We start from the raw sequence: 24,524 nt of genomic DNA on the forward strand, positions 1-24,524 counted from the left end.
AAATCATTTAGTTGACATCAAATAAGGAGGAAAACTAATAAAGGATCTCTCTTTCAAATGCTTTTTTTAATTTTATTTTTTTAACTCAGACAACCTTTATTTGAGAGCAATCAGACAGGAAAGTGGGTAATGAAAGAGGGGAAGACATGCAACTGAGGTCATCATGCCAGGAATCGAACCAGTGGTGTACAGCCCACACGGAAACAGATGAGGGGTCAATTTAGGAAAAGGAAAAGTCAGAACATTTTAAGTTGGATAAAGACAGTTAAAGCTAAACATGTAGTGGGTCACTTTTGACTCGCAAGACAACACAAGGGATAAATATATTTATATTTAGAAGCAACAAGACTGAATAAATTATACCAATTTATAATAATAAATATTATTATATTTAATAATATGATATTATACCATTGGTATGTTATACCAATATAATACCAATATATATTGGTATTAAGTTTCTTCATTGTTGTTCTAAGAGGAACTTTTTTTAGGAATTTTCTCCTTAATTCTGTGTCATTTCTTGTCAATTCCTCTCTGAGCTCCAAGAACTGTTATCTCTTCCAATGTTTGGCAACTTGCTTTTTCATTTCCTCTTTCTCTTGTCTGCTAAATAGTAAAAGCCACTGCAATTTATTTTTATATGAAAAGGGGTGCTATATATATATTAAAAAAATCCCCTTCGCACCCAGGTGTGTTAAGATTTTTTTTTCCCCAGTAAGAAACACACGTGTGTTTTACAAGTGGTACCTGTCTGCTAGGAGTATCTGTCTGCATTTGGAAGAGTTGCAAAAACATAAAAAACCCACACACTGGCTTTTGATGGTAAGCATGGCACTTCTTGTGTACATGAAGGAAATGAAAGAATAACCAAGAGTAATCACTGCAAAAAAACCTAAAAAAAAAACACTGCTGGTGGTGATGTGTGCCACCACTACACTGGTGTACTGTTGCAGCTCCTGCAGTGTTGCTCAGCTGGGAAAAAGACAGAAATGATCTCGGTATCATATGTCAGTATGACATGGAATGCCATATTAGTGTACTTCCTCCTTGTGGTTTCCTTTTCTGTCAGTTTCTTCAGCCTGAGTTGCGATTTCTCCAAATATTCCTATTTGAGCAAAGATAGTGACAAGCTGAAATGAACTCTGAGCAGAAATGTACTAACATGAAAAAATGTCCCATCAATAATAAGGCAACACAGATGCAAAATCTGTTGTATCCACTTCAGCTTTTATCACAACACACACTGCAAACACACAAAATCTTACCATGTAGTTTTGTCTGGTTTCTAGTGCAAATATCCCAATACACTTGAAATTAGACAAAACTAAAAAAGTTCAAACTTAGTTACATTGGCAGATTATTTAAGACATTTTCCATGTTAATGGGGGGAAAAAATCTGCCAGTAAAACTAGTTTCATCAGTATTAAGCAATTATTAACTTAGGACATGCTCCTTTATCTGACTGAAAAGTTAATTGTAAGTTAGTTTTGTCCTACTTCAAGTATACAAAGATATTTTCACCAAAAACTAAACCAAACGTAAAAGATTTTGTGTTTTTGCTCTGTGGCATTGTTTCGATAAGGTTCTGCAATGTCACCAGATTTATTTCCACCCAGTGCTGCATTAATTTTTCACCAGGATCTCTTGTATTGGTGATGGTAGAGTCTGACCACTGTCCAGATCCTTCTCCATCACATCCTAAAGGTTCTCAGTGAGGTTGAGGTCCAGACTCTGTGGTGACTAATCCATGATGCCTCATGCTGCCCACACCAGGCTTTCACAACCTGAGACTGATAAATGCTGACAGTTTCATGTTGGAATATTCATGAGTCAGGGAAGAAGAAAAATTTCATAACCTGGTTATTCAGTATGTTCATATAGTCAGCTGACCTCATAATGTTGCTGAAACTGAACCCCCCCCACCAGCAGCAGCAGATCACAGCACTGGAAGCCATCATTCCTCCTGTTGAGGAACATTAACGTGTATGTGGCAGCAGGGTTAAGCTGATTTTTTGTAACAAAGCAGTCAGGTGAGTCCCTCCTACTGATGAATAAACGTGTTCTAAGGTTTTCAAATTTTGGCCCTCAGTGTTCTGTCATGATGTGAGGCAACAAAGGATGGTTGACAGACATTTATTAAAATAAAAGGCAAGTCATGACCTTTCATCTAGGCAGAGAAGAGGTGTGAGAAACTTTCAGAAACGAGTCATGCTGTGTTTATGGAGGAGAGCTGCTGATTTTGAAACAGTTGAGGTTGGAGACTTGAACTGATCCGTATCTGTGGGCTTGATGGTTATTTATTTGAGTCATCCTAGAATCACTTCCTCCACAGAGGATTCAGAACTTCAGGAAGGTTTCTCACATGGAAGGAAAGCTGTTTGATTGCAAGAAGACTGGCAGCAGGATCCTGACATGCTAGCTCCGTACCAATCCAAGTTAGTCCAAGAAGTGCACTGACAGCTGAATCAGTCACACCCACTGGCTGAATCCTTTCTGGGTCAGTGAAATTAATACTGAAAGTGGGACAACAACCAGTCTTTTCAGATGGAGCTGAGCTGGAATCAGCTGGACTTAAAATGTGTTGGAACAGCGAGAACAGCTTTAAGACCCCCCCCCCATACACACACCCACACACACACGTGATGCATTCAGATCTTTTGTATTTCCAATAGTGCAAGTTTCACATTAAATTCTTAAAAACAAACCTCCAGGAGCAATCCTTTAAACAAACTGGAGCTAGTTACAGGTCATAAAAACTGCAAATACTAAAAGTATTAAAAGCGTCTGGTTTCAGAAATGGTTCATCCTTTCCTTAACCTACAACACAAACAGTAACATTTTTCAGAGCAAAGACAAGCAGCTGCTTTACACACTTTAAAACAATACAAGTGGCAATTCTGTATTTGCCAAAGTAAATAATGTGCTCAAGACTTTGGAGACATTTTTATGGCTTTTACATTTCTATATAGTAGAAAATCAAACATTGGTACTACGTTTCACTTCAGTAACTTCGTCAGTGAAAAAAATGAAAAGAAATGGCTTTAAAATATAAGTGAGCAGTGTTACCTAAACATCTGTGATCCTGCAGCTGTCCCTGAAGTCCATGAGCTGATCTGGTCAAAGCCTTACATTCCTGATATTCCAACTAAATTTCATCTAAAATAGCACAATTCCTTTCACATGAAATGACTTTGGGAAATTGAGCGTTAGTTGTTCCAGATCACCTGTTTTTTTCTTCAATAAGAGAAATAATAAACGGTATGTTTAAAACAGTTTATCTAGAGATCCAACATATTGTAGCTCGTTTTTGCCTCAGAACGAAACTGCTGTTCTGCACTTTAGTGCCAGCAGAACCTGCACAGTAAGTACACAGTTTCAGTGCTTTCTTGCATCAACAAGACTGAATCAGTTTTCTGACCTAAAATAGTAATCTGGATGACTTAACTTCCTCATTCTTGATTTTGTCCTGAACTTTCCTCTTTTGCTTTTCTCACTGAATGACACACTTTTCTTTCTGCTCCTTAGCATACTTGCTTCTTCTCTGCTCAAGGCCACGGTTCAGACGCTCATCCTCCTCTTCAGCTCTGAAAACAAGAACAGGGATGAATCACATGTTGGCCTAATCACCTCTTTCTGGTTTGTTTATTTTGGCACAGAGCTGGCTTTGAAGCTGAATCCATATGTTGTTAACAGGACTGAGATCGGGCCTTCAAAGGAGCTGGGATAAGTTTGCTTTCAGTATATTCTTGAGAAAGTGTAAACTTTGTCTAGAATAAATCTCATTGTCACAATCACTTCCTGAGAAAAGCTCCAAGGTGTTTGGTTCCAGCTGTAGGGTACCAGGCCGGGGTAGAACAGCGAGGTGGATTTATCTTACCCTCTTTCTTTAGCATCAATATTGTGAACCAGCTCATCTCTCTGGTTGACCAGGGACACCAGCTCCTGTAGCAGGAGCTGCTCTCTGTGTTTGTGGGCCTGGGTCTTCTGGCACTCTGTTATTTTAAAAATAAAAGCAGGAAGTTGGTAAAGAAAATAGAGCAGAAGACTCCCAGCTCTAAAGACATGAAGTTGTGATGAATTCTGCGTTAGATAAAAAGATGCACCTTCAATTGCCATCATGTCTCTCAGCTCTTTGGTTAACAGCTCAAACCTCCTTGCCAAGTCTTGTTCCTCCAGCCTGTTGATAACGAAACATGTTTTACATGACAGAACTCGGCCATGTTGCTCTGACAGGGGAATGAAGCATCATGGCGCCGAACTCACAGCAGCTGCACATGGTCCTGCCTTCGGATTAAAGCGTTCTTCTTGTTAACCAGAGTGAACCACTCCTGGATCAGCCTCTCCTCCTCCACCTTGTCACTGCCTGCAGAAACACAGCATTACCAGCAGCTGTTGTTATAATAACTTTGAAAGTATTATGATGCTCTGCCTCTTCATGTGCCATACGTAGGAAAGACAGTAAATCCCAGACTGTCCATCATGATGTACCTGTACGTCAGACTGGAGGTAATCAGAAGGACTGAGCACTCAACTTGTGTTTGTTTTCACATCCAATAATCCAGTAGAATCTCCTTTAGGATCCCATCAATTCCCTGAAGATGTCCAGTTCCTGAAGCAGCAATGCCCCAGACCAACACACTCCCACCACTATGTTTCATTGTCAGTATGATGCCTTTTTTTTTTTTTTTTTTTAGAAATGCTTTTTATTGTTATATCAGATGTAACAGTTCAGACACATCTCAGAAAGTCCCAGTTTTATCTCATCTGAGCACAGAATGTTTTCCCAAAAGTCCTGGAGTTCATCAAGATGTTTCTGGTGAGTGGAGCTCTCACATGGAGGCCATTTTTTCCCAGCTGGAGCGGCAACAAAGCGGCTTGTCTTGGTAAGTAGAGAGCGATAGCCCTGAAGTCATTTGTTAGCAGGTTAGCTCATTTTCATTTGTAATTAACAATAATGTGGCAGAAGAATCTAGATTTAAAGTGACACAGTGAAGGCTTTGTGACTTATTGGACATTTATAAACTGAAGCTTATCTTTGGCCCAACTGAGCTACAACCAACTATCAAAGAAGAAATGTTGGCCTCTGTAAAGGTCAGCAGTCATGTTGAGAACAGATTAGGTATGATTTTAAGTTTAATAGTTAATTAGTTTCATGGTCTGTAATAATAACGCATCAGAGCATAACGTCACAGTCCTCCAACCTTATTTATAGCGTCAACTGACAACATTAAGTCAGTGGAGAATGTTTTCTCCTCTCTTCAGGTCTGTAGCCATGGAGCTGACAAGGCAGTTAAATATGATATTTCTCAAAGTCATCCCCAAAATCATCATGACTGAACTTGGATGATAATATGTGATGTTCTCATGTGTTTTTTCCCTGGATGAATGAGAAGAAGATACTTAGCTGCAGGATAAAGATATGATTCTAATGGCCTTCATAAGAGTGAACTATTTACTTTTAATTGCAATTTACTATATCAGTCATGGTAAAAAGTAAGTGAACCCTCTGTCATCTCCAGGGTTTTCACTTATGAATAAGCAGGTTCTAAAACAATTTCAATCTAACCTGATATAAACACAACTACACACTCATTGGACATCAGTCCAATCAGTTTGGACTTTCTGTCCAATCATGTAGATTTTATGTCAGTTCCATAAAATCTAAATGTTAAATTTAACATTGTTTAGCAGAATTTATCCGGTTCTTCGTGTATTGACCATCATGGCATACTTTACCTGTTTCCATTAACTGCCTGAGTTTCCGCTCCACCACGCCTGCTCTGTTGTCAATGTGCTTTTGTTCGGCTTCCAGCGCTTCCATCTGATGCAACACATACTGGCTTGTGTCCTAGATATATCAACAAAAATATATACTAATATGATTCTAAATATGCACAATTGAGAAACAGAAAGAGAAAATGTCTCCTTTAGGAGTTATCACTAGTAAAGTCATTTATCAGTTCCATAAAACCAACTCACCTGACCTTCTGGTCTCTCTTCTTCAACTACAAACTCTGTTCTTTCTGCAGAAAGTAAATACAAATAAATAAATACAATTATTTAAAATGTACATGATGACCGCAAAAAGGAGAAAAGACCTAAAAAACATCTACCAGTCTCTGAATTCTTTTTGTCTTGCTCTGTTGCAGCCTAGAGAAAGAGAAACAAGATTCTTGTATTTTAGTCATGAGAAAATAAGAAGGAGGTTAAACATGAATAAAAATACCCCAAAAAGCATCATACCACTAATGTATCTCCATCATCAATTGAGCCACTCTTCTTCTGTGATCTGCGCTTCTTGAGCAGATCAGCGTCTTTCACTCGGGAGAAGCCTGACTTGGGTAGATTGTGAGACCTTGGTGGTGCCACAGGAGACTGAGAGCTGGCTGCTCCTCCTGTACCAGCATTCTGCAACCGTTTGGACCGAGGAGGTGCAGCCATCTCATCGCTGCTTTTGGTTTCATCTTCTGCAGGGCTTCCACTTCCAATAAGCTCAAGACTTAGACCTTTCTCCTGGAGTTTCTGGGCGCAGTAGCGAACAGTTGCTTCTGGGTCCTCCTGGGCCTCCTGCTTCCCTGATACTGCATAACTAGACTCACTGCTGTTTTTATCTATATGAAGCACACTGAGCTCCTGGCCAGTGAAGTGGGTTCGTATTTGGTTGAGGTAGGTCATGACAATAAGGCGGTCAGGAACCGCAAGCATGACCATGTCTGAAGGCTCGATCAGTCTGGAAATCCCAAGTTCAGCAAAACCATCAAAAGCCTGAAATGTGTGACAGAAGACGGTGGGATTATTATAATAACTTGACCAAATACCAGTCAGACCAGTTTGGAAAATGAATAAAATGTATTGAACCTGTTTGTTGTTGGTCTTGATGTCATACGGGTTCAGCATTTCAAAATTTCTAGAAAAAGACAAACGGACAGAGAAATGTTGACTAGCAGTTTGTAGTAAGGAGCATTTTCTATGGCAGGTGTTTCTTACATCTTTTCAGAGTGGAAGTGATGCAGGATAGCACAGAAGGCCAGGCCATTCCTCCAGGAGGTGCTGAAGTTGGTGATCTTCACTCCCTTGTGACCCTGAGTTACATCCTGACACCACTCCAGCAGAGACCGACTGGAGGTCACTAAGCTTGGACTACCGAGGGTATTCTACAACACACAAATCAATACAGAGATTCAACCTGGCACAGAACTGAAACTATCAAATATAATCAGTGGCAGTTTTTGATTTGGGCTGTATGGGCAGCTGCTCAGGGCAGCAGAAAGAGGCGGGTTGAAGAACGGTGCTGCCAGGGAACTTCTGATCCTCAAAAAACACAGTCTGTTTTTTTTAAATACCTTTATCGTCTCTAAGTACTTTAATATGATAAATAACCAGGAAATAACAGAGCATGAACGGGTGATGCAATTGGCTGAATGTGGCTGTAATGTAAGGTTTTGATAGGTTGGTGTCACTAGATGATGTAAATTCAGCCAATTAACCATTTTTTACTGCTATCTGAATAATTTAATTAGCTATTTTTATGATCTGACAATATGCATAAAACATTCATGAAGTAGGTTTGTACTGGTTGGTTAACAGATAATTTAATCTTTCTAAGAAATCATTTGTTGAAATTATTGTTAAACATCAGTTTCTCCATTATTTCCTGACTATTTTGTTAATAAAAAGTAAAATCCACACAGATTTTCCAAAATTCAGTTCCCTCAATGAGGAGAAGTGCCATAACTTTTTTACAGCCGATCAGAAACCAAACCAAAGTAATTATTTTTGGACTTAAAGAGGAACAATCTAGAGTCCAGCACAAAGCTTCAATAATTATAGATAAAAACAGCTAGAAACAGTGATCAGGCCTGAACTTTCAGTATCACATAAAGACAAATCCAAAGTCGGCCTTCTATCACCTGAAGAACATTTCCAGGATTAAAGCACTAATGTTTCAGCAAGATTAAGAGAAACTCATCCATAGGTTTATCTTTAGTCGCATTGATTATTGCAACAGTGTCTTCTCAGGTCTGACTAAAAGATCAATCCTCCAGCTGCAGTTGATCCAGAACGCTGCTGGTGGTGTTCTGACTAAAACCAGGAAGATAGAGCACATCACCCAGTTCTACAGTCCTTCCACTGAGAGAAGAGACTTTAAAATATAAATTTAAAATATAAATATAATTGATAAATCCCTGAAGGGCTCAGCACCACAATACAATAAAGATCTGCTGTTATTGTATCAACCTTCCAGACCACTCAAGTATCCTGGTTCTGGTTCTGCTCTTCCAGAACCAGAACCAAACATGGAGAAGAAGCATTCAGCTTCCTCACCTCTACAGAAGGAGCGCCCTCTGCAGGTCTTTTCTGAGGCGTTGTCGGCTCACGGGCTTGTTGAAGGGCTTCAGCTTGTGACTTGGTGCCATTTAGAGAGGAACCACTCAAGCGCTTCTTGCCACGAGGAACAGGTACAGGCTGCCCTGATGACCTAACAAAACCACAACAGAACACAAATGCACCTGTTACTTATTACCTTTAATGCTGCTAAAAAAAATCAAGCATACATTTAAAAAGGTAATCAGAACCTTTCAAAAATAATTTTATGCTCACTGAAAACTTAAAACAAATATTAGTTGAGTGCATCCTGCAATAGTTTAAAGCTTATTGACTAATCTTACCTTGGATTCTTTGAACAACCAGCAGCTAGATCTACAGACACAGAGTCCAGCTCTTCATCTCTCACTTCCCTTCTTGTGTTTATTTCCACAAGCTTGCTTTCTTTTTTATGCTCTACATGAAGCCAGTCATCCTGAGAGGAAAAAATAGTGACAGTCCCAGACCTATTGATCTCTCGTTCCAGGACCTTTGTGATGTTCTCCTTCTCTGAATCTACTTTCTCATCATTCTGTAAGGTTTTTGTAACAAGTGGTTCATCTGTAAAGGTCCAATCTTGCAGGATTTCCTCCTGAGCCTCTTCAGTGTCCTCTGTGGACCGTGTCTGAGTAAACACTTCTTCCATTGCTTCTAGCACATCCCTCTCCAACTGTAACAGAACTGCTCCTTCGCCCTGGACTGTAACTGAACCTCCATCAGATTTCAAGTTGAGAGATGTTGAACCTCCTTCTGTTTTCAGGCCATATGTTTGATCTGAGTTTGTCTGAGATAATTCCATTTCTGTGGAAGAGGAATTGTTTGCAGGTGGTAAATCAGTGTTTCTAAGGTCGTTCTGGACTTGACAGAATGGAACAGGCGATGTTGATTTCTTATTTTCTGGGACTGCTTTAGCATCTGCAACGCTGTCTGAATGAGAAGCAGTCTTTGAGTCCTGTAGGAGTGCATCACTGGAGTGTTTCCTTCTTTCTTTGGGTACTGGTAGACATGAGGGTCCTGGTGATTTTTCTGAAGTATCACCACACACTGCTGGAATGCTTTGCTCAAATGCAATTCTGGTTCTTCTTAATGCAAGATTAGTCCCATCTGAGGGTGAAGAAGATTCAGCTACAGGATCAGAACAATCTTCAGCTTGTGGTAACTCTTCAGGTCTGGAAGGAATATTCAACAGACTGCCTCTCCCTGCTGTCAGTGCTACTCTGCCATGGGCTTCCTGAGATGCATGTACTCCAGCGGTACGCCTGTCTGGGTTGGTGCCACTGACATGTTTTCTTCCACGAGGCTTTGGAACAGGATTTTTAAAAAATGAATCTTCTGCCTTTTGGTTTGTAGTGTTGGATATATCAACAAATGTGCTACCAGCTAATGGCAGCTGGTAAACGTGATGTGAATCATCTGCAGTGAGTAAGTCTTTGTAAGTACTGAATCTGCCAGCTTTTCTAACTCGCTTTGGAAGATGAATCTTCTTGATGATTGAAAGAGGGGCAGCGTGCTCATCATGCAATACATCTGGCTCTGGAACAGGGGGAAGGGTTTTCACTTCTTTTGCTTCCAAAGAAAGCAGTGTGTTAGAAGAGGCCTGAACTCCAGCTGTGCTGTCTTCATTAGGCCAGTCCAGTTCAGTGTCCTTTGAGCAAACTAGCACTGTTTCTGTCTGTAGAGGCGGACTCTGAAACAAACCAGTCATTAGAGAAGGTTCTGTTACCGTTTCTTTCTCCTGTGTGTTTTGTGAAAGAACTGTGTTGCATTGTGCTTTATTGTCCAAATCAGAAATAATGTGAGGTTTTGTGCAGTTGGACTGGATAGTGTCTGACTGTAGAGAATTCTCACAGGCAGAGAGAATAACTCCTGGAACAGGCTTATCAAACAAATGATCCCTCCTTCTGTTTGGCCTTCTTGGAGCTATGCATATGTCTTGATCACTTTCTTTCAGTTCAGGTGGAATCACTGGCTTTTTGTCTTGTTGAAGACCAGCAATGCCAGGCTGTGGCACCAGTGGATTATCATCTTGATCACACGCTGATCGGTCCAAGGGTAAATCAAATTCTGCATGTCTTTGTTCATTACTGTCTGTAGGCTGAAGAGAAGTTGCAGACAGTTCTTTTGAGCTCGTTTGTGTCGGGCTTAGAGAAAAGAGAAGACAGAATCTTCAGAATCAGCTGCTGTGTCATGCACTGGTTGCAAGCATCCTTTCTGTAGTAAACGTCTTGGTTAAAAGAGACCAAAGTTTAGTTGTATTCTTAAAAGATTCTTAAACAATTAATTGATTATTTTTATGATTTAATTTAGTTTCAGAGATGAAAAAAAATAGTACAAAGAATACAGTAATACTCAAGACACGAAGGCAGCAATGACCCTTTACAATCTTTGACCCTCACTAATTTCTGATTGGAATGATTATTCACATCACAATATAAAATATATTACTAAGCTTAAGTCACACACCATGCAATCAAAAAACAATCGACTATCACTCACCCTTTCTCTGAATGAGGAGAGAACATCATAATTTTTAATCCATCTTCTTCTACATAAGCCTGATCTCTTGCTAGCAAACTTTCCATGTACTTTGATGTTTGAACAGAGTTCTGCTCAGTCAGAAACGTTTCCTTTGAATGTTCTTGATTCAGAGGTAACTCATGTTCATCTGTTCCTTCACTACTTTCTCTTACACCCTTGTCCTCCTCTGCCAATGGAAATCGATTCATACTTGAATCAAAAAGGGTGTCCTCAATGCCAGTACTTGGTAGCGAAGAGACTGACTGATCATCCACCAAGTTCCACATGTACGGTTCCACACTTATTAGATATTCTTGTTTAGTGTGAATGTCCTCAGAATTGTCATCTGTCTTTTGTGGAGGAGTCCTGCTGTCAGTGAAACGTGGCCAACACTCAGCAGAAGGAACAGAAGGAGTTAACATCTTTTCTTCTAGATACACAGAAGGAACAGCGAGTGGGGGGTCAACGTCTGCTACGGCAGAGCTAGATGGGCCCAGGATGGATGCTACTGTTTCATAACTGTAAAGGATGAATGGGCACTGAGTACTGAACATGTAAGTCATCGTACATGTTCAGAAAAAAAGTTAAATAGAAATTTACATTTTATCCTAAATTGGATCCAGTTTTTTACTGTCATTAAACTACAAGAAAAGGCAGAAAAAGATTGAAAGTTGGTGTAATATCACATTTTTAAATTCTGGAATAACAACAATCAAAAATTCTAAAATACACGCTATTAATTATGGATTTAGACTAATCTTAAACTTACCCTTTATGGAAAACACCAACAAGGGTCTTTACTAATCCAGAAGTTTCTTCTGAATTTGATAAGGAGAGTTCTCTCTTTTTTTCAGACACTGATCCTTCTGCCTCCAAAACCTCCCATCCAAAAAGTCCTGCTGCCTCTGATGTATCCCAGGATTTATTCCCTGTCTGCATTTCTTCTGTTTTATTCTCTACGTGCGATTGGCTGAGGACCCAAATACAAAAGCTTTAAAACTGTGATCCATAAAATGTTCATGGCATAAACTTGAGCAATGAAATGTAGTCTGAACTATCATGCTCCATCTGCACAACTTCACCACACACGGTGCAGAAAGAAGTCTTATCCCACACAATCTATGCTAAGCAAGCACTAAGTCACTTTCACAGCAAAACACACAGGAGCACTGGGCTCCTCCACTTACCCAAAATATAGATAACGATCTACACTTTCCTTTGCACCCCTCTTTTCTTCTGTTAAAACAGCATCCAGTTTATAGATTTAAAATTTAGCAAGCCAAATACAAGTATGTGAAATATGAATGTTGAATATCATTGATGTCTCACCATAAGAAAGTTCAGAGCTTTGACTGCTAACAAATGAGAGAGGAATGCCACTGAGCTTTGACTGCGCATGTTGGGACGCATTTGCAGCATATGCTTCAGTAGCAGAAAGACGTTGAATACCCTTTGCTTTCAAATCAGCTGTGTTCACTGGGAAATAGCTGGGAAATCCAGGAATCTGAGCTACATGTGGGCAAGATGAAGCCAGTGCAACCATAGACTTAATTTCTGGTGTATGAAGCAATATCGCTGGCAAAGTTGCAGGACAAGCCTTCTCTTTTTGCTTCTTCTCAAACAGGACAATATTCTGTTGGATCCAGGTGTATGTTTCTGTAAATTCAGAACTAAGCCTTCTTGCAGATGGAAAACCAGGAACACATGAAACACATGGAGAAGATGAGTATAAACTGACCATATCTGGTGGCTGATTTACCTTTTGGGCAGAAGAAAAGCCATAAATTCTGGTCTTTTTGGGGCAGGATGTCACTAAAGTTAGCATACCTTTTCTGTTGTATAAATCTGGCTGCTCCTGTACCGGAATCAAGATACTTTTATGCTTGACCTGAGGTTTCAACAGTATCAGTTTTGCTTCACTTAGCCATTCTGTATTTGGGCCTGGAGTCAAGGATGAAAATCCTCTGATACATGAGGTAATAGGGCAACAGGGTACAAAATTTGTTATATTAGGTTCCATGCTGGATTTGAGTTTGAGCTTGGAGGGTTCCTCAGGTTTAAGACTTGACACACTGCATTGGGTGACAGACGGAAAACCAGGGATGAGGGAATATTTTGGGCAAGATGGGACCAAACAAAACATCTTCTTCATTTTGTTTGTGTTACTTGGTGAGAAGTCAAAAGTAAATTGAACAGTCCTTTGTGACCTGTACATCAATGAACCTAAGTCACATGTCCAACATTCTTCATTCTGCTGTTCCAGGGATGGGAATCCTGGTATACAAGAAGTCACAGGACACAAGGGAAAGAGACTGACTATATTTGGTCTATAATACTCAACTTTAGGATTAGGAATAGATGGAAAACCTTTATTTCTGGACACCCTTGGACAAGATGGCAAGAGAGAAACCATTCCTATCACTTGTCTCTTGTCTCTGTCATGGGCCTCAATACTCAACAAGTGTTTATCTTTGACTCTTGGTTCAAACAGTGTCTCTCTGCCTACTGTCCACAATTTTGGACAATGAATTGATGGACATCCTGCAATCTGGGAGATCTTTGGACATGAATTCGTAATAGCCACCATATTTATTGTCTCAATATCAGTCACACTGGGTTGTGGTTTTGATGCAAAACCAACAATGAGTGATTCTCTTGGGCAGGATGAAGCAAAATGCCACATGTCCTTTGCATTGTCTGCAATATTCGGTAATAAATCAAAACAAAACTGAACAGTCTTTTGTGTCCTGTGCATCAATGAACCTATGTGAGCAGGCCAACCTTCCTCATTCTGTGGTTCCAGTGATGGGAATCCTTGTATGCCAGAAAGTACAGGACACAAAGGAATGAGACTAACTATATTTGGACTATAATGCTCCATTTTGGGACTGGGAACCGAAGGGAAACCTTTAACTCTTGAAGCCCTGGGACAAGAAGGCAACAGGGAAACCATTTCTTTTGTTTGTCTCTTGTCTCTGTCAAGGTGATCAATAAGGAACAAGTGTTCTTTCACCTTTGGTTCAAACAGTGTCTCTCTGCCTACTGTCCACAATTTTGGACAATGAAATGATGGACATCCGGCAATCTGAGAGATCTTTGGACATGAACTCGAAATACCCACCATACTTATTGTCTCAATATCAGTCACACTGGGTTGTGGTTTTGATGCAAAACCAACAATGAGTGATTCTCTTGGGCAGGATGAAGCAAAATGCCACATGTCCTTTGCATTGTCTGCAACATTTGGTAATAAATCATAACAAAACTGAACAGTCCTTTGTGTCCTGTACATCAATGAACCTATGTGAGCAGGCCAACCTTCCTCATTCTGTGGTTCCAGTGATGGGAATCCTTGTATGCCAGAAATTACAGGACACAAGGGAATGAGACTGACCATATTTGGTCCATAATGCTCCATTTTTGGATTGGGAACCGAAGGGAAACCTTTAACTCTTGAAGCCCTGGGACAAGAAGGCAAGATGGAAACCATTTCTTTTGCTTGTCTCTTGTCTCTGTCATGGTGGTTAATAAGGAACAAGTGTTCTTCTTTCACCTTTGGTTCAAACAGTATCTCTCTGCTTACTGTCCACAATATTGGACTATAAAAAGATGGAAATCCTGCAATCTGGGAGATTTTTGCACAAGAACTTGAAAGATTCACCATACGTCTTGTCTCAATTTCACTCACTCTAGGATTTGCTCTAGAAGGAAATCCAGGGCTCTTTGACTCACATGGGCAACTTTGTGAAAGAGAAACACTTCTTTTCCATTTTTTCTTTGCTTTGTTGCTTGGTAGCAGCATTAGAGTCCTAATATTTAACAATTTCTCCCACAACAGTTTATTACTGATTTTCCAATCTTTGCTGTCAGGCTTTTGGACAGATGGAATGCCAACCATTCTGGAGACAGAAGGACAGGATGGAACAAGGTTAACCGCACTAGATCCATTAAGAATGCCAGTAAGTTCAAATGCAGATGGAAGTCCAAATGCACAAGCTTGTTTTGGACAAATTGGGGCTAATGCTGTCATTCCCTTTATGGACTCTGCATTATTTATATTATGGGGTACGTCATTAATTGTGACTGTTCGAACTTTAAGATGTGTAACTGTGAAGAGTTTGAACTCTGTAATCCATCTTTCACTGAAATTATGATTAACTAATGATGGAATGCCTTCAATTGGTGAGCTCATTGGACAAGAACCTAAAATAGTTATGTCTGATTGATAGAATGTGACAGTAGTCTGTACAATTGAGTCTATATCTGGTGTATAAGATTGCTTTAAGACCTCTGGAGCCATCTTTTCTTCAGTTTCACAGTCCTCATTTGGTGACACTATACTTGTAAGAGCTTTTGTTTGTATTTTCTTGTTTCTAAACACTTTCTGTTGAGATTCTGACTGCTTATCATCATTTAAAAAAGTTTTCTTTGCTGGTTTTGTACAACAATAACTGTTGCCACTCTTTTGGGACACCGATGGGAAACCTGAAATTCTAGCCTGCTTTGGACAACATGGTTTCAGTAAGACACTTTCTTTTTCATGCTTTTTATTCTCTCCTGATGTGAGTTGTAGGCCCTTTTCTTTCATGTGGAAGCCTTTGCTCCAGATTGTAATTTCATCGAGTGGCCAGTGTTTTTCATCACTACTTAGTGATAAGCCTGACATCCCAGGTATGTTTGTCATTCTGGGACATGTATTCAAGAACATAAATTGTTTACTGTAAGATTCCGGCATGGGATAATGTGGCAAATAACCTGCACTAGGACACAAGGAGCTTTCATCCTCCATGTGTTTCAAATGACTTTGTGACTGAGGATCATACTCATTGCTTGGGGTTTCAAGAATTTGTAGTTCATTTTCAACAGGTAACTGGTTTTCCATCGCAGTTTCTTTTTCATTGTCATCAGTGTGTAACACTATGGAAGAACTAGCTGACGGGGCTAGACCAGCCGATTCTTTTGTCAGTTCTGTTTCTAGAGATTCCTGTGTAGCTACATACGGAAGCTTTTCCCTGTCTGAGGGACATTTCCATGTTCTCACTTTAGGCTCTTGCCACTTTATGGTTCCCAAAGCAGGAGCATTTTGTGACTGATGTGCTGAAATAGCTCTTTGAGTTTGAGAAAGGAGTATTCTGGATTCAGTAAAAAATGGGCATGGAGGTTGTTGTGAAACCATGTTCTCATCTCTAAAAAGAGAGTAGAATATAAGAATTCAGTCAACATTTATTTTGGACAATACCAAATTAATAAATAATGTAAATAGCTATAAATGTATTCACAAAATGGACACAATTGTCCTACAAATATGCATCACAATATAACAACCAACTACATAGTGTATTTTATGCTTAACAGCAAAAATGCTATTAATTTCAAACAATTTTCCAAAAACCTCTTTAAAAAGTATGCATTACTCCTCAACTTGAACACTAAAGTTCCTTTAATGGGTTGATTGTATAAACTGACCAAAACAACTTGTTTAAGATGAATTTTCAAACAGCCTTAAACCCTCTGATGAAAATATTTTGTGAAAGCCTAATTTATCAGAAAGTACAACCACAAGAATCTTAGACTCATCATTGTGTTGGTTGTCAAAGCGAAGCTATCCTAGCTCTTTGTGGATGAAACCACTGCATTGCTGCAAAGCAATGCCTCGGTTTTACAAGACTGAACAAAACAGTTAATGATCTTTATTTCTACATTTTATCTTGCAGTTTTCATGAAAAAAACCCAAACATACATATCCTATCATCAACTCTAGGGGCAAGAATTGTACTGTACGGAAAATAAAAATAAAATTCCAAAACTTTAAGATGTTTGACATTTTCAAAATAAAAATAAAAACTCTCAGCCACTTTCACTATCAGAGAAGTAATTAAAATTATGGCAAAGGAATCAGCAAAGGCGCAAAAAAGCTTCTTGTGAGGAAACTACTTTCTACAAAGGAAAAGAACTGAAACATCTTCAGTATCATCGTTTTATGATCAACCCATGTGCTTCTACAGTATGTGTGCGTCTGCAGACCTTTGTCCGTGACCTCTAGAGGTTTTTGTGCTGCTACATTTGCAGAGTGTGCAAATGTAGCTTTGCACATTCTGCAACATTGCTTCTTCTTCCTCTTTCCTATGTTAAGTGACACACTAAATTAAGGCTTGTTACTGTAAAAAAGCAATGAAAAGTCAAATATAATTATCTATCTACTTTTAACCCACCCATATTTTTTTTCCTGTTTTTAATTACTTTTATATTTTTTATAATTACTTATGATGCATTAGGACTGTCTTGTGCTACAGAGTTTCAATAAACAAATGAAGTCCAGAATACATAATGTCCAATAAATTATAATATGTATCCCTATAATATGTATAATATGTAGCCTCTGTGTACCCGGACCTAAATATACACAACACTCTATAAAACACAATCTCACCTGTTCTGTAAGAGATCTACTTGGTAAATCTGGTAAACTCAATTCATGAAACAGACAAGATAGTAGCACATTTTTACCTAGACATTTAAAGTAAATACCTTGCATTAGATGCATGTGCTGCTCTGAGTCTCACCAATATCTTCTTCATTTAATTCAAGATCACAAATTTAGTCATGTCCCATAGTATTTGCAGTTTTATTGTAACTAAATATGGTAAACATCAAGTTGGTTTCATACTTTTTCAAGATTCTGTAGCGAAGAAAAACTAAATGTAATGCATTATAATTTGTTTCTCTAAAACAGCATTTCTTAGTGCATGCTTGTAAATTTAGCTGTTGTTTACTCCAAACTTTACAACAAGCTTTGGCATACTACTGCAAAATCTGTTAGGATTATTTACTTCTCTTTAGGTTAATGCATCTGTTGAGGTGACTACATGAAGGAGAGTGTGTGGATCTGTGATAGCGACCTCTGGTAAAGTGGTGAGCTAAAGTCCAGAAAAAGAGTGGAGGCTATCTTAGTTATTTATATGTTGGATGGATGGATGGATGGATGTTTTACTATGTAACTCATAAACCAATATTCTTGCTACCTTTTGAAGATGTTCTTTGCCGAGTAGCATTGTGTTATGCAGCTGATGAAACGGTTTTGCTATTACATCATGCATCAGTCATGGAACTTCTGCTGAATGCAAATCACTAAAGCCATGCAGCATGTAATGCTTCATTTAGGCAATTCTGTCAATCTAGACTTACCCACGCTCACCATGTCTGGTACATGTTTGTTCAACAGAATCACGACACAATGACTCTAAAGGACACGAATCTCTTGGTTCCCCTGAGGACAAATGTACAAGTCTTTCCACGGTGACTTCAGTAGTGTCTGTATCTTTTACAACAGTTTGTCCTTTTTCAGTGTCCCTCTGAGCCACGGGGCTGGAACAATAAGAGAATAAAGGGGAAATTTTGGATATGATAAAATATTATGGATATCTAAAAGAATGCCAATAATGAGCCAGCCAGCTAAGGATGAAATTCTTCATTGCAAAATGCATCACACTAATGCATCACAAGCCAAACAAGTTAACCCACCTGTCACTAACAGTCAACAACAATGGCACATAAGGACTTGAGTGCCACATTCTGAAATGAAAACAGAGTCCAAAAGCAAATATTTCAAAGACGAACCTGGTGGAATAACAAAGAACTCCAAATCACACTGCTTTTCCTAACCTTTTGTCCTGAAGTGAATTTGCTAATCCTTGTTTCTTGGTGCCACGTTATTACAGGGTTGCAACAATAGACTTTGAGAAATCTTTATTTTAGATGTAAAAATAGCATAGTAAAAATACTGTAGGCCGTTTGGTTTCTATAAATTTGAATAAAATACTATCACACGGAGAGAAATGTTCAGAGCATAAATGTTGGTCCTTTGGAAGTTGTGTTCGGCTTTTTCACCTCCCTGCTCTTCTTTTTATCATGAGGGAAGTGATGCAAACGTCTCTCACTATTTTTTTTAACTTTCAACCAATGGTGAAGCAGGGTGGCATTGTCTAAATTTACACCAGTCAAACGCAATACAATAAACAACAATTCGGGTGATGCTAGCCTTCCTGTGTTTACTCGGTAGATTCCAGTACAGAACGGATCTAGCTGCATCATCGACCCATCAGGTCATTTTTCAACCATGACCTCCATGGGTGAAAAATATAACCACAGGTATGCAATTATTGAAGCAATAAGTTTTTACATATCACAAACAGCAATTATTTACTTTATAGAAAAATTCCAACATATTTAGGCCAATATTTTCAACTAATTGTGAATCCCTTTAAAATGTACTCTGGTAGAGCTGTCCTCTTACCATAACTGGAGAATTTAACAATGTGGGTAATTCTCAGTAAAAGGATAGATTTCCTTGATAAACATTCTGATCATGATCTATCAGTCTTTCCAAGCTACATAACAACTTAACAAAATAAATGTAGTACTTGGTTGTTATTTCTAGAATTTTCACACCTGGGTAATTATCATGAATTAGATTTTTATTCATTTTTGGTATGAAGAACACCCTTGTAAAAAATTTTTTTAATCATTTTTATGTCTATCATATTTTTTTCCTGAGGTGGCATCTTTTCATCAAAGCCCATGCAGACCTATGGCTAGAGGGATTTCACCTGTTCATCTGAATGTGAACATTTCATTAGTATCTTAGATCTCCATCATTGGCCTGTTCCAGTGTAGAAAAAATATTCTTCTGAGGCAGTTGGATTATTCTGCAAGCACATTAATAGTATCTCTTATATTTATCTCACATTTTAGGCATTTATTTACACAAAAACATTCTTTAAAAAACCTGTTCAGTGTATTGTTGCACTGACAGAATGGTTAGCTAACATGATTCCAGTTTAGACAGATGATCAACAATAGCTACCTCCTCCAAACAGATGGGTGAAGCCATCATTATTTTATATCAAGGCACCCTCCCACACAGGGAGCTCCTACTCAGAGTATTGCAGCAGATAAAACAGTTTTCTGGGTTATTGAAAACATCAGGTGCAGAGAAGGAGGCTTCACAACATCCAGCAAATGCCAGTGCTGCCACCAGGGTAAAGCAAGGTCAACAAAGACAGAAGGTGAGTGCAAGTTCATCTGCAGTCACAGTGATTTTCAGACAGTTGATTGGGGCAGAACACTAATCAAAAATGGCTGATATTTGTTTTATCCCCAAACACTTAAAACCGTTTACTAAAATCTAATAGAAAAAAGGGAAGTGCCAAAGCTTAGGAAAATTTGTTTTATTGATAAATACATTTATAATATCTAATCTCAAATAGACTAAGTTTTGCTTTATTATTCTTCTTAAATATTGAAAAGAATTTTTTCAGTTAATTTCATTTCAAATGCTCAAGGAATTGTTACATACATTCTGGTTGATTTTGCAAGAAATTTTTAAATGTTACAAAAGAACAGCTAAATGTTTTCCCCAGTGGAGGCTTCGTGTTTCAAACAAGCATAATGTTTGAAGTTGGTGAAACATTTTGTTGCATTCATCAGTTCTGAGTCAGCTATGGTCTGGCCTCAAACAACTGTTACCTTCAAACTATGAGACAAGATTAAAACCTGGTTTTCATGTCACCACAGCGCGAGATGCACAAAGCGCTGCAGTTCGTTTCTCAAGGAAAACATACAGAATATTCAGAAATGCTGGAGCTACTTATCAGTCATGATTTAGTGCACATATACACACCCTGCTGAAGCTTTGATGAGCTCCACTGCTGATGGTGCATTGGTTTTCTGCCCCGGTGCTGTGGATGTGTCTGTCCTCAGGCTGGCTGCTGCAGGGCCTGAACTCTGGCTCTCCTCCTCACTCAGGGTGCTCAGCTGTCTCTTAAACTCTAAACACAAAGAGAGCAACAGATGAGATTTTACTACTTGGTTCAATGCTGACGATAACCATCACTAGTGTCCAGTCTCTATTTACTCTATTTAGTCTCTATGTGAAAGCATACAGACCCATGACTTGTTTTTTTTTACCTGCTTCCTGTCTACTTAGGGAGACTATGACTGTTTCAAATATGTGTGGCTGGGGAGGATGAGGAGCCCCAGAGAGCAGAGGGGCAGATGAAGGACTATGACAAGTAGGTGAGCGGTTCTGTACAGTGACACTGCCATGAGGTCTCCCAGAGGAAACATATCCTGTTTCTCCCTGCTGTTTCTGATGCACAGACTGAGCTGCAGACGAACAGGATGAAGCTGGCGGGGAGGAAGAAAAGCATGGATAGAAGGATGAGGAGATGGGAAGAAAAGTAGGGAAAAAAGTATCAACGTCAAGCTAAAGTCTGAAGCAGTACCAATACCATGCAGGGAGGTGTGTAGCGCAGAAGAGATTGATTGATGTGGCATGACCTGTTAATCAATCCAGTGGGTTTGTCAGCAACTGACCAGCAATTTGTTCCATTTTTCACAAAGCGGTAAACAGGTTGTGTAATGTAAAATTAAGATTCAATACATACTGAATTTCACTGTATATTCCTGTTATTGGTAGCTCCATGGCAACATGAAAACAGCCTTGTTTATTATTTCTGAATTCACAGGCAAAACAATGAAGCTGTTCTGTTTAGAATAGAAAGACAACATTTTTATCTCATAACCTCCCAAACCTAAATATCAATGACGGTGGGGAAGATCAGGAATTCTTTTCGAACACATTAGTCAGCAGTCACTAAGGTCCCAGTGTGCATGAAGCCACTTTGCAAATATTAGGAGATTAACAGAATGTTTTAGTAATCCTAGGCATTGAATTTCGTCTCGACTACTAAACAAGCTACGTCAGGCAGGGATAATCACAAATAAATTAGTGATTCAAGTGCAGGCAAGTTTAGACAAAATTAATTAAAGCAAAAAATATTTAATCTACTACGCATCCCACTAACAACAAACACTAATAGCCTGGAGGGACTAAGGTTACAGCATTACATATTTCTATTCCCTGATCTTTGTGCAGCACCAGAACGTCTCCTGGATGACTTGCAGAAAGACGTAAAAACTTAGGGGAGAGGGCCGGCTGTGCTAGCGGGGCCTGAAATTTAGGAGGCATCCATTCGGTCTGCCAGGAAGCTGGAAAAGAAGAGCAGGAAAATGGTGGGAAGACACATAAATAGCATAAGGTGAAAACACCCAATTCTCTACTGTGTCTTCATCCTTTTACCTCTCTCACGGGCAGATGGAAGACTTGTGGGCTTAGTGAGGGTACAGCCCAACTCCACCATTGAGGTGGGTCGATCTTTGGGCTGCCTGGAAGTGGGAGGCATAGGAGGGGAGGTTCTTAGAGGAACTAAGGATGAGGAGCAGAAAGAGGGAAAAAGAAATCTCTGTGGATTCCAGAAAACATAACAGGCTTATCCATAAAAAAGTGTGCAGTAAGAGAAACGGCTCAATAGAGCCCATGTTTACATGGGACACTTCCTTTATGGTTACAAGGACATTTAAATAATGTTTGGACATGCCAGTGACTTTAAACTTGAATATTAATTGATTCTTAAGTGTGTCAAAAACTAAGAGCAACCATGATTGGTAATGCACCCAAGCAATGACAGACATATTATTGAAGTGCAGTAAAAAAAAACTGAGATTCTTAGGTAAAGCCTAACAAGTCTTTCAGAAGGTAAAGCAATTGGAGAAACTAACGGAGCCTTTTTCTCATCTACAGAATGTTTTCTTGCTGCCTGGGAATCAAGCTGCCCCAGAACTGCAGACCCCAGCAGAATGTCCTGCTCCAGTCAGCTCCAGACAGTCTACCTGGACACGGTTCCTCTGGAACATAGATGACCTATCCAAGTAAGAGGTTTTGTGACTGGGCATTGTTGTTATAACAATTGAGTGGAACTGAGCTTCTGAACAAAACCCAGTCTTTACCAAATGTTTGTAGAAGTCTTAAAAGCTCAAATTGTCCACAGAATGTAAAACATGCAAAATTCCTTCTTAAATGGAACATTTCACAAGAAATACATCTGAGACAAAAGGTTACAGTAAGGGGTGAGATTCACTAAAAGTAGGGCTAGTCTTAGCTTAAATAGATGCAAATTCTCTGCTGCGTATGGCTTATATTTAGGTTCCAAATCATGCTGCTTAACAAACCTGTTTGTGATCTGTCAGAGAAAGCAGGGAGGTGGGGAGATGGATCAGATGAAGACAGAGAAGAGGTAGAGCGAGCTTTAGAAGGGACGAGTGTAGAGAAATACTGGGCCACCACACCATCAGAGGAGCAGGCATCACTGTGGAAGCTATGGGGCCTTCGCAGGGCTAAAATTAATGGAAAATGATAAGAGTATTTTCTAGAAGGTACTGTAGAAAATAACAAGAAAAAAATTAATAGGTGAATATAAAACACACATAGTGTTCGGGGCAAACTAAACCTGCCTGTTATGTATTTCAGTGGGAAACTTATAATTCCACTGGTGGGTTTTTTTAAAGCACAAAACCAGGTAAATAAATACAAGCATATTTATTTTCCAGTTTCTAATTTACGTTAAACAACTTTTTATGGCATGCAGATCATTTTAAAAAATTCTAGATCCTTCAGGTCTTATCTATTTTCTTCCTCCTGCCTTCATCTTAATAATGACTCAGTGCAAATTGTGAATTGTCAGCTTTAGAAATGTGTCTTAATATGCTACTGATTACTACAACTGCTGTGTGGTGAGGTTGGATCTTTCACGTTGCGATGTTGCGACAATTCAAAACACTGATAAAAAAAACTGTTTTACATGTTTAAGGTGGACTGAAGAACATTAATCTATATTAATGACAGGAGGAGACACTATTGAGACCAAATAGTTTTTTTTTATTTCATTAAATCCAAAACAACCCAAAACCTTAATATGTTTCTGTCTGTTTAACATGTTACATTTTCTCTGGTTGCTATAGAAAATCTTTTGTTTCAAGCATAGTTCCCAATTATTCATCAATCTGCGACATTATCCTTCTGCCCAATAATCTCATCTAATTTCTAGGTGCGTGACCCAGAGACAGCTCAGCCTGGCCACAGGACGGCCGCAGCTGTCAGTGCACGTCTTGGCAACAACGTCCCATCACCCAAATAAACCAAGTGTCAAGTGACCTGCAGGCGCAGCCTTGGCTTGATACTAATCTGACCTTCCAAGTTTCATGACACAAAGGTTGTGTTGATAACAGTTTTGAACAGGCTACTACCACACCAGACCGTCTGAGGTCTAGTGGAGCAAATCTCTGAAGATGACAAAAGTGACAAAACACTTAGCATGACTTTTGCTTGTTTTTTCTTTCAAAGTGTGTGTCAACGTTTTTTGAGTCTTTAATTTATTTGTGCATGAGTGTCGATATTAATATTTACACTCATGGGTATGCATGTGGCAGATGCTTTTATCCAAAGCAACTTAAAACTGAGGATATAACAATGCAGTCAATATCAAAGCTACCGTAATAAGAAGGAAGAGCACAGTCAGAGATGACAGTGTAAAGACAGTGTCAGCACAGCCAAGGGAGCAGAGGATTACAGGGCAGGAGATCATCTCTGAAGAGCTGCATCGGTCCAGTTCACAACAATTGTCATCTCAAGGCTAGCTTTACTGCTGAGACATTTATCCAGCTTTACTATAATGGTAAGAGCCAGAGAGCTGACTGAGGTCACCAGAAAGAAAACTATAGCAGTTTATCAGTCTGGTTTAGAG

At 39.2% G+C, this 24,524-nt stretch overlaps 1 protein-coding gene across 7 annotated transcripts in view; it reads right to left on the minus strand.

Annotated features, from left to right (window-relative positions):
- Positions 1 to 2,646: 2,646 nt before the first annotated feature.
- Positions 2,647 to 24,524, minus strand: part of LOC102221070 (EH domain-binding protein 1-like protein 1) — a 32,015-nt gene continuing 10,137 nt past the window's right edge. For 2 of the 7 annotated variants that reach the window (XM_023345606.1, XM_023345604.1), the window contains 23 exons: positions 22,954 to 23,118; positions 22,025 to 22,150; positions 21,793 to 21,933; positions 20,851 to 21,069; positions 20,564 to 20,711; positions 18,406 to 18,456; positions 18,070 to 18,249; positions 12,214 to 16,070; positions 12,072 to 12,120; positions 11,654 to 11,854; positions 10,864 to 11,403; positions 8,673 to 10,508; positions 8,329 to 8,482; positions 6,991 to 7,157; positions 6,862 to 6,910; positions 6,247 to 6,768; positions 6,117 to 6,153; positions 5,983 to 6,026; positions 5,740 to 5,851; positions 4,267 to 4,366; positions 4,107 to 4,180; positions 3,881 to 3,995; positions 2,647 to 3,587 (listed from right to left, as the gene is read on the minus strand). In XM_023345606.1, coding sequence (XP_023201374.1) covers positions 3,494 to 3,587; positions 3,881 to 3,995; positions 4,107 to 4,180; positions 4,267 to 4,366; positions 5,740 to 5,851; positions 5,983 to 6,026; positions 6,117 to 6,153; positions 6,247 to 6,768; positions 6,862 to 6,910; positions 6,991 to 7,157; positions 8,329 to 8,482; positions 8,673 to 10,508; positions 10,864 to 11,403; positions 11,654 to 11,854; positions 12,072 to 12,120; positions 12,214 to 16,070; positions 18,070 to 18,249; positions 18,406 to 18,456; positions 20,564 to 20,711; positions 20,851 to 21,069; positions 21,793 to 21,933; positions 22,025 to 22,150; positions 22,954 to 23,118 — 8,981 coding nt within the window. In that variant the 3' untranslated portion in view covers positions 2,647 to 3,493. The remainder of the gene's footprint in view (positions 3,588 to 3,880; positions 3,996 to 4,106; positions 4,181 to 4,266; positions 4,367 to 5,739; positions 5,852 to 5,982; positions 6,027 to 6,116; positions 6,154 to 6,246; positions 6,769 to 6,861; positions 6,911 to 6,990; positions 7,158 to 8,328; positions 8,483 to 8,672; positions 10,509 to 10,863; positions 11,404 to 11,653; positions 11,855 to 12,071; positions 12,121 to 12,213; positions 16,071 to 18,069; positions 18,250 to 18,405; positions 18,457 to 20,563; positions 20,712 to 20,850; positions 21,070 to 21,792; positions 21,934 to 22,024; positions 22,151 to 22,953; positions 23,119 to 24,524) is intronic. The other 5 variants (XM_023345610.1, XM_023345608.1, XM_023345605.1 and 2 more) reach the window with 4 other exon arrangements.

The sequence above is a fragment of the Xiphophorus maculatus genome, chromosome 14 (genome assembly GCF_002775205.1).
Source record: "Xiphophorus maculatus strain JP 163 A chromosome 14, X_maculatus-5.0-male, whole genome shotgun sequence".
In the NCBI taxonomy this organism is placed as follows: Eukaryota; Metazoa; Chordata; class Actinopteri; order Cyprinodontiformes; family Poeciliidae; genus Xiphophorus; species Xiphophorus maculatus.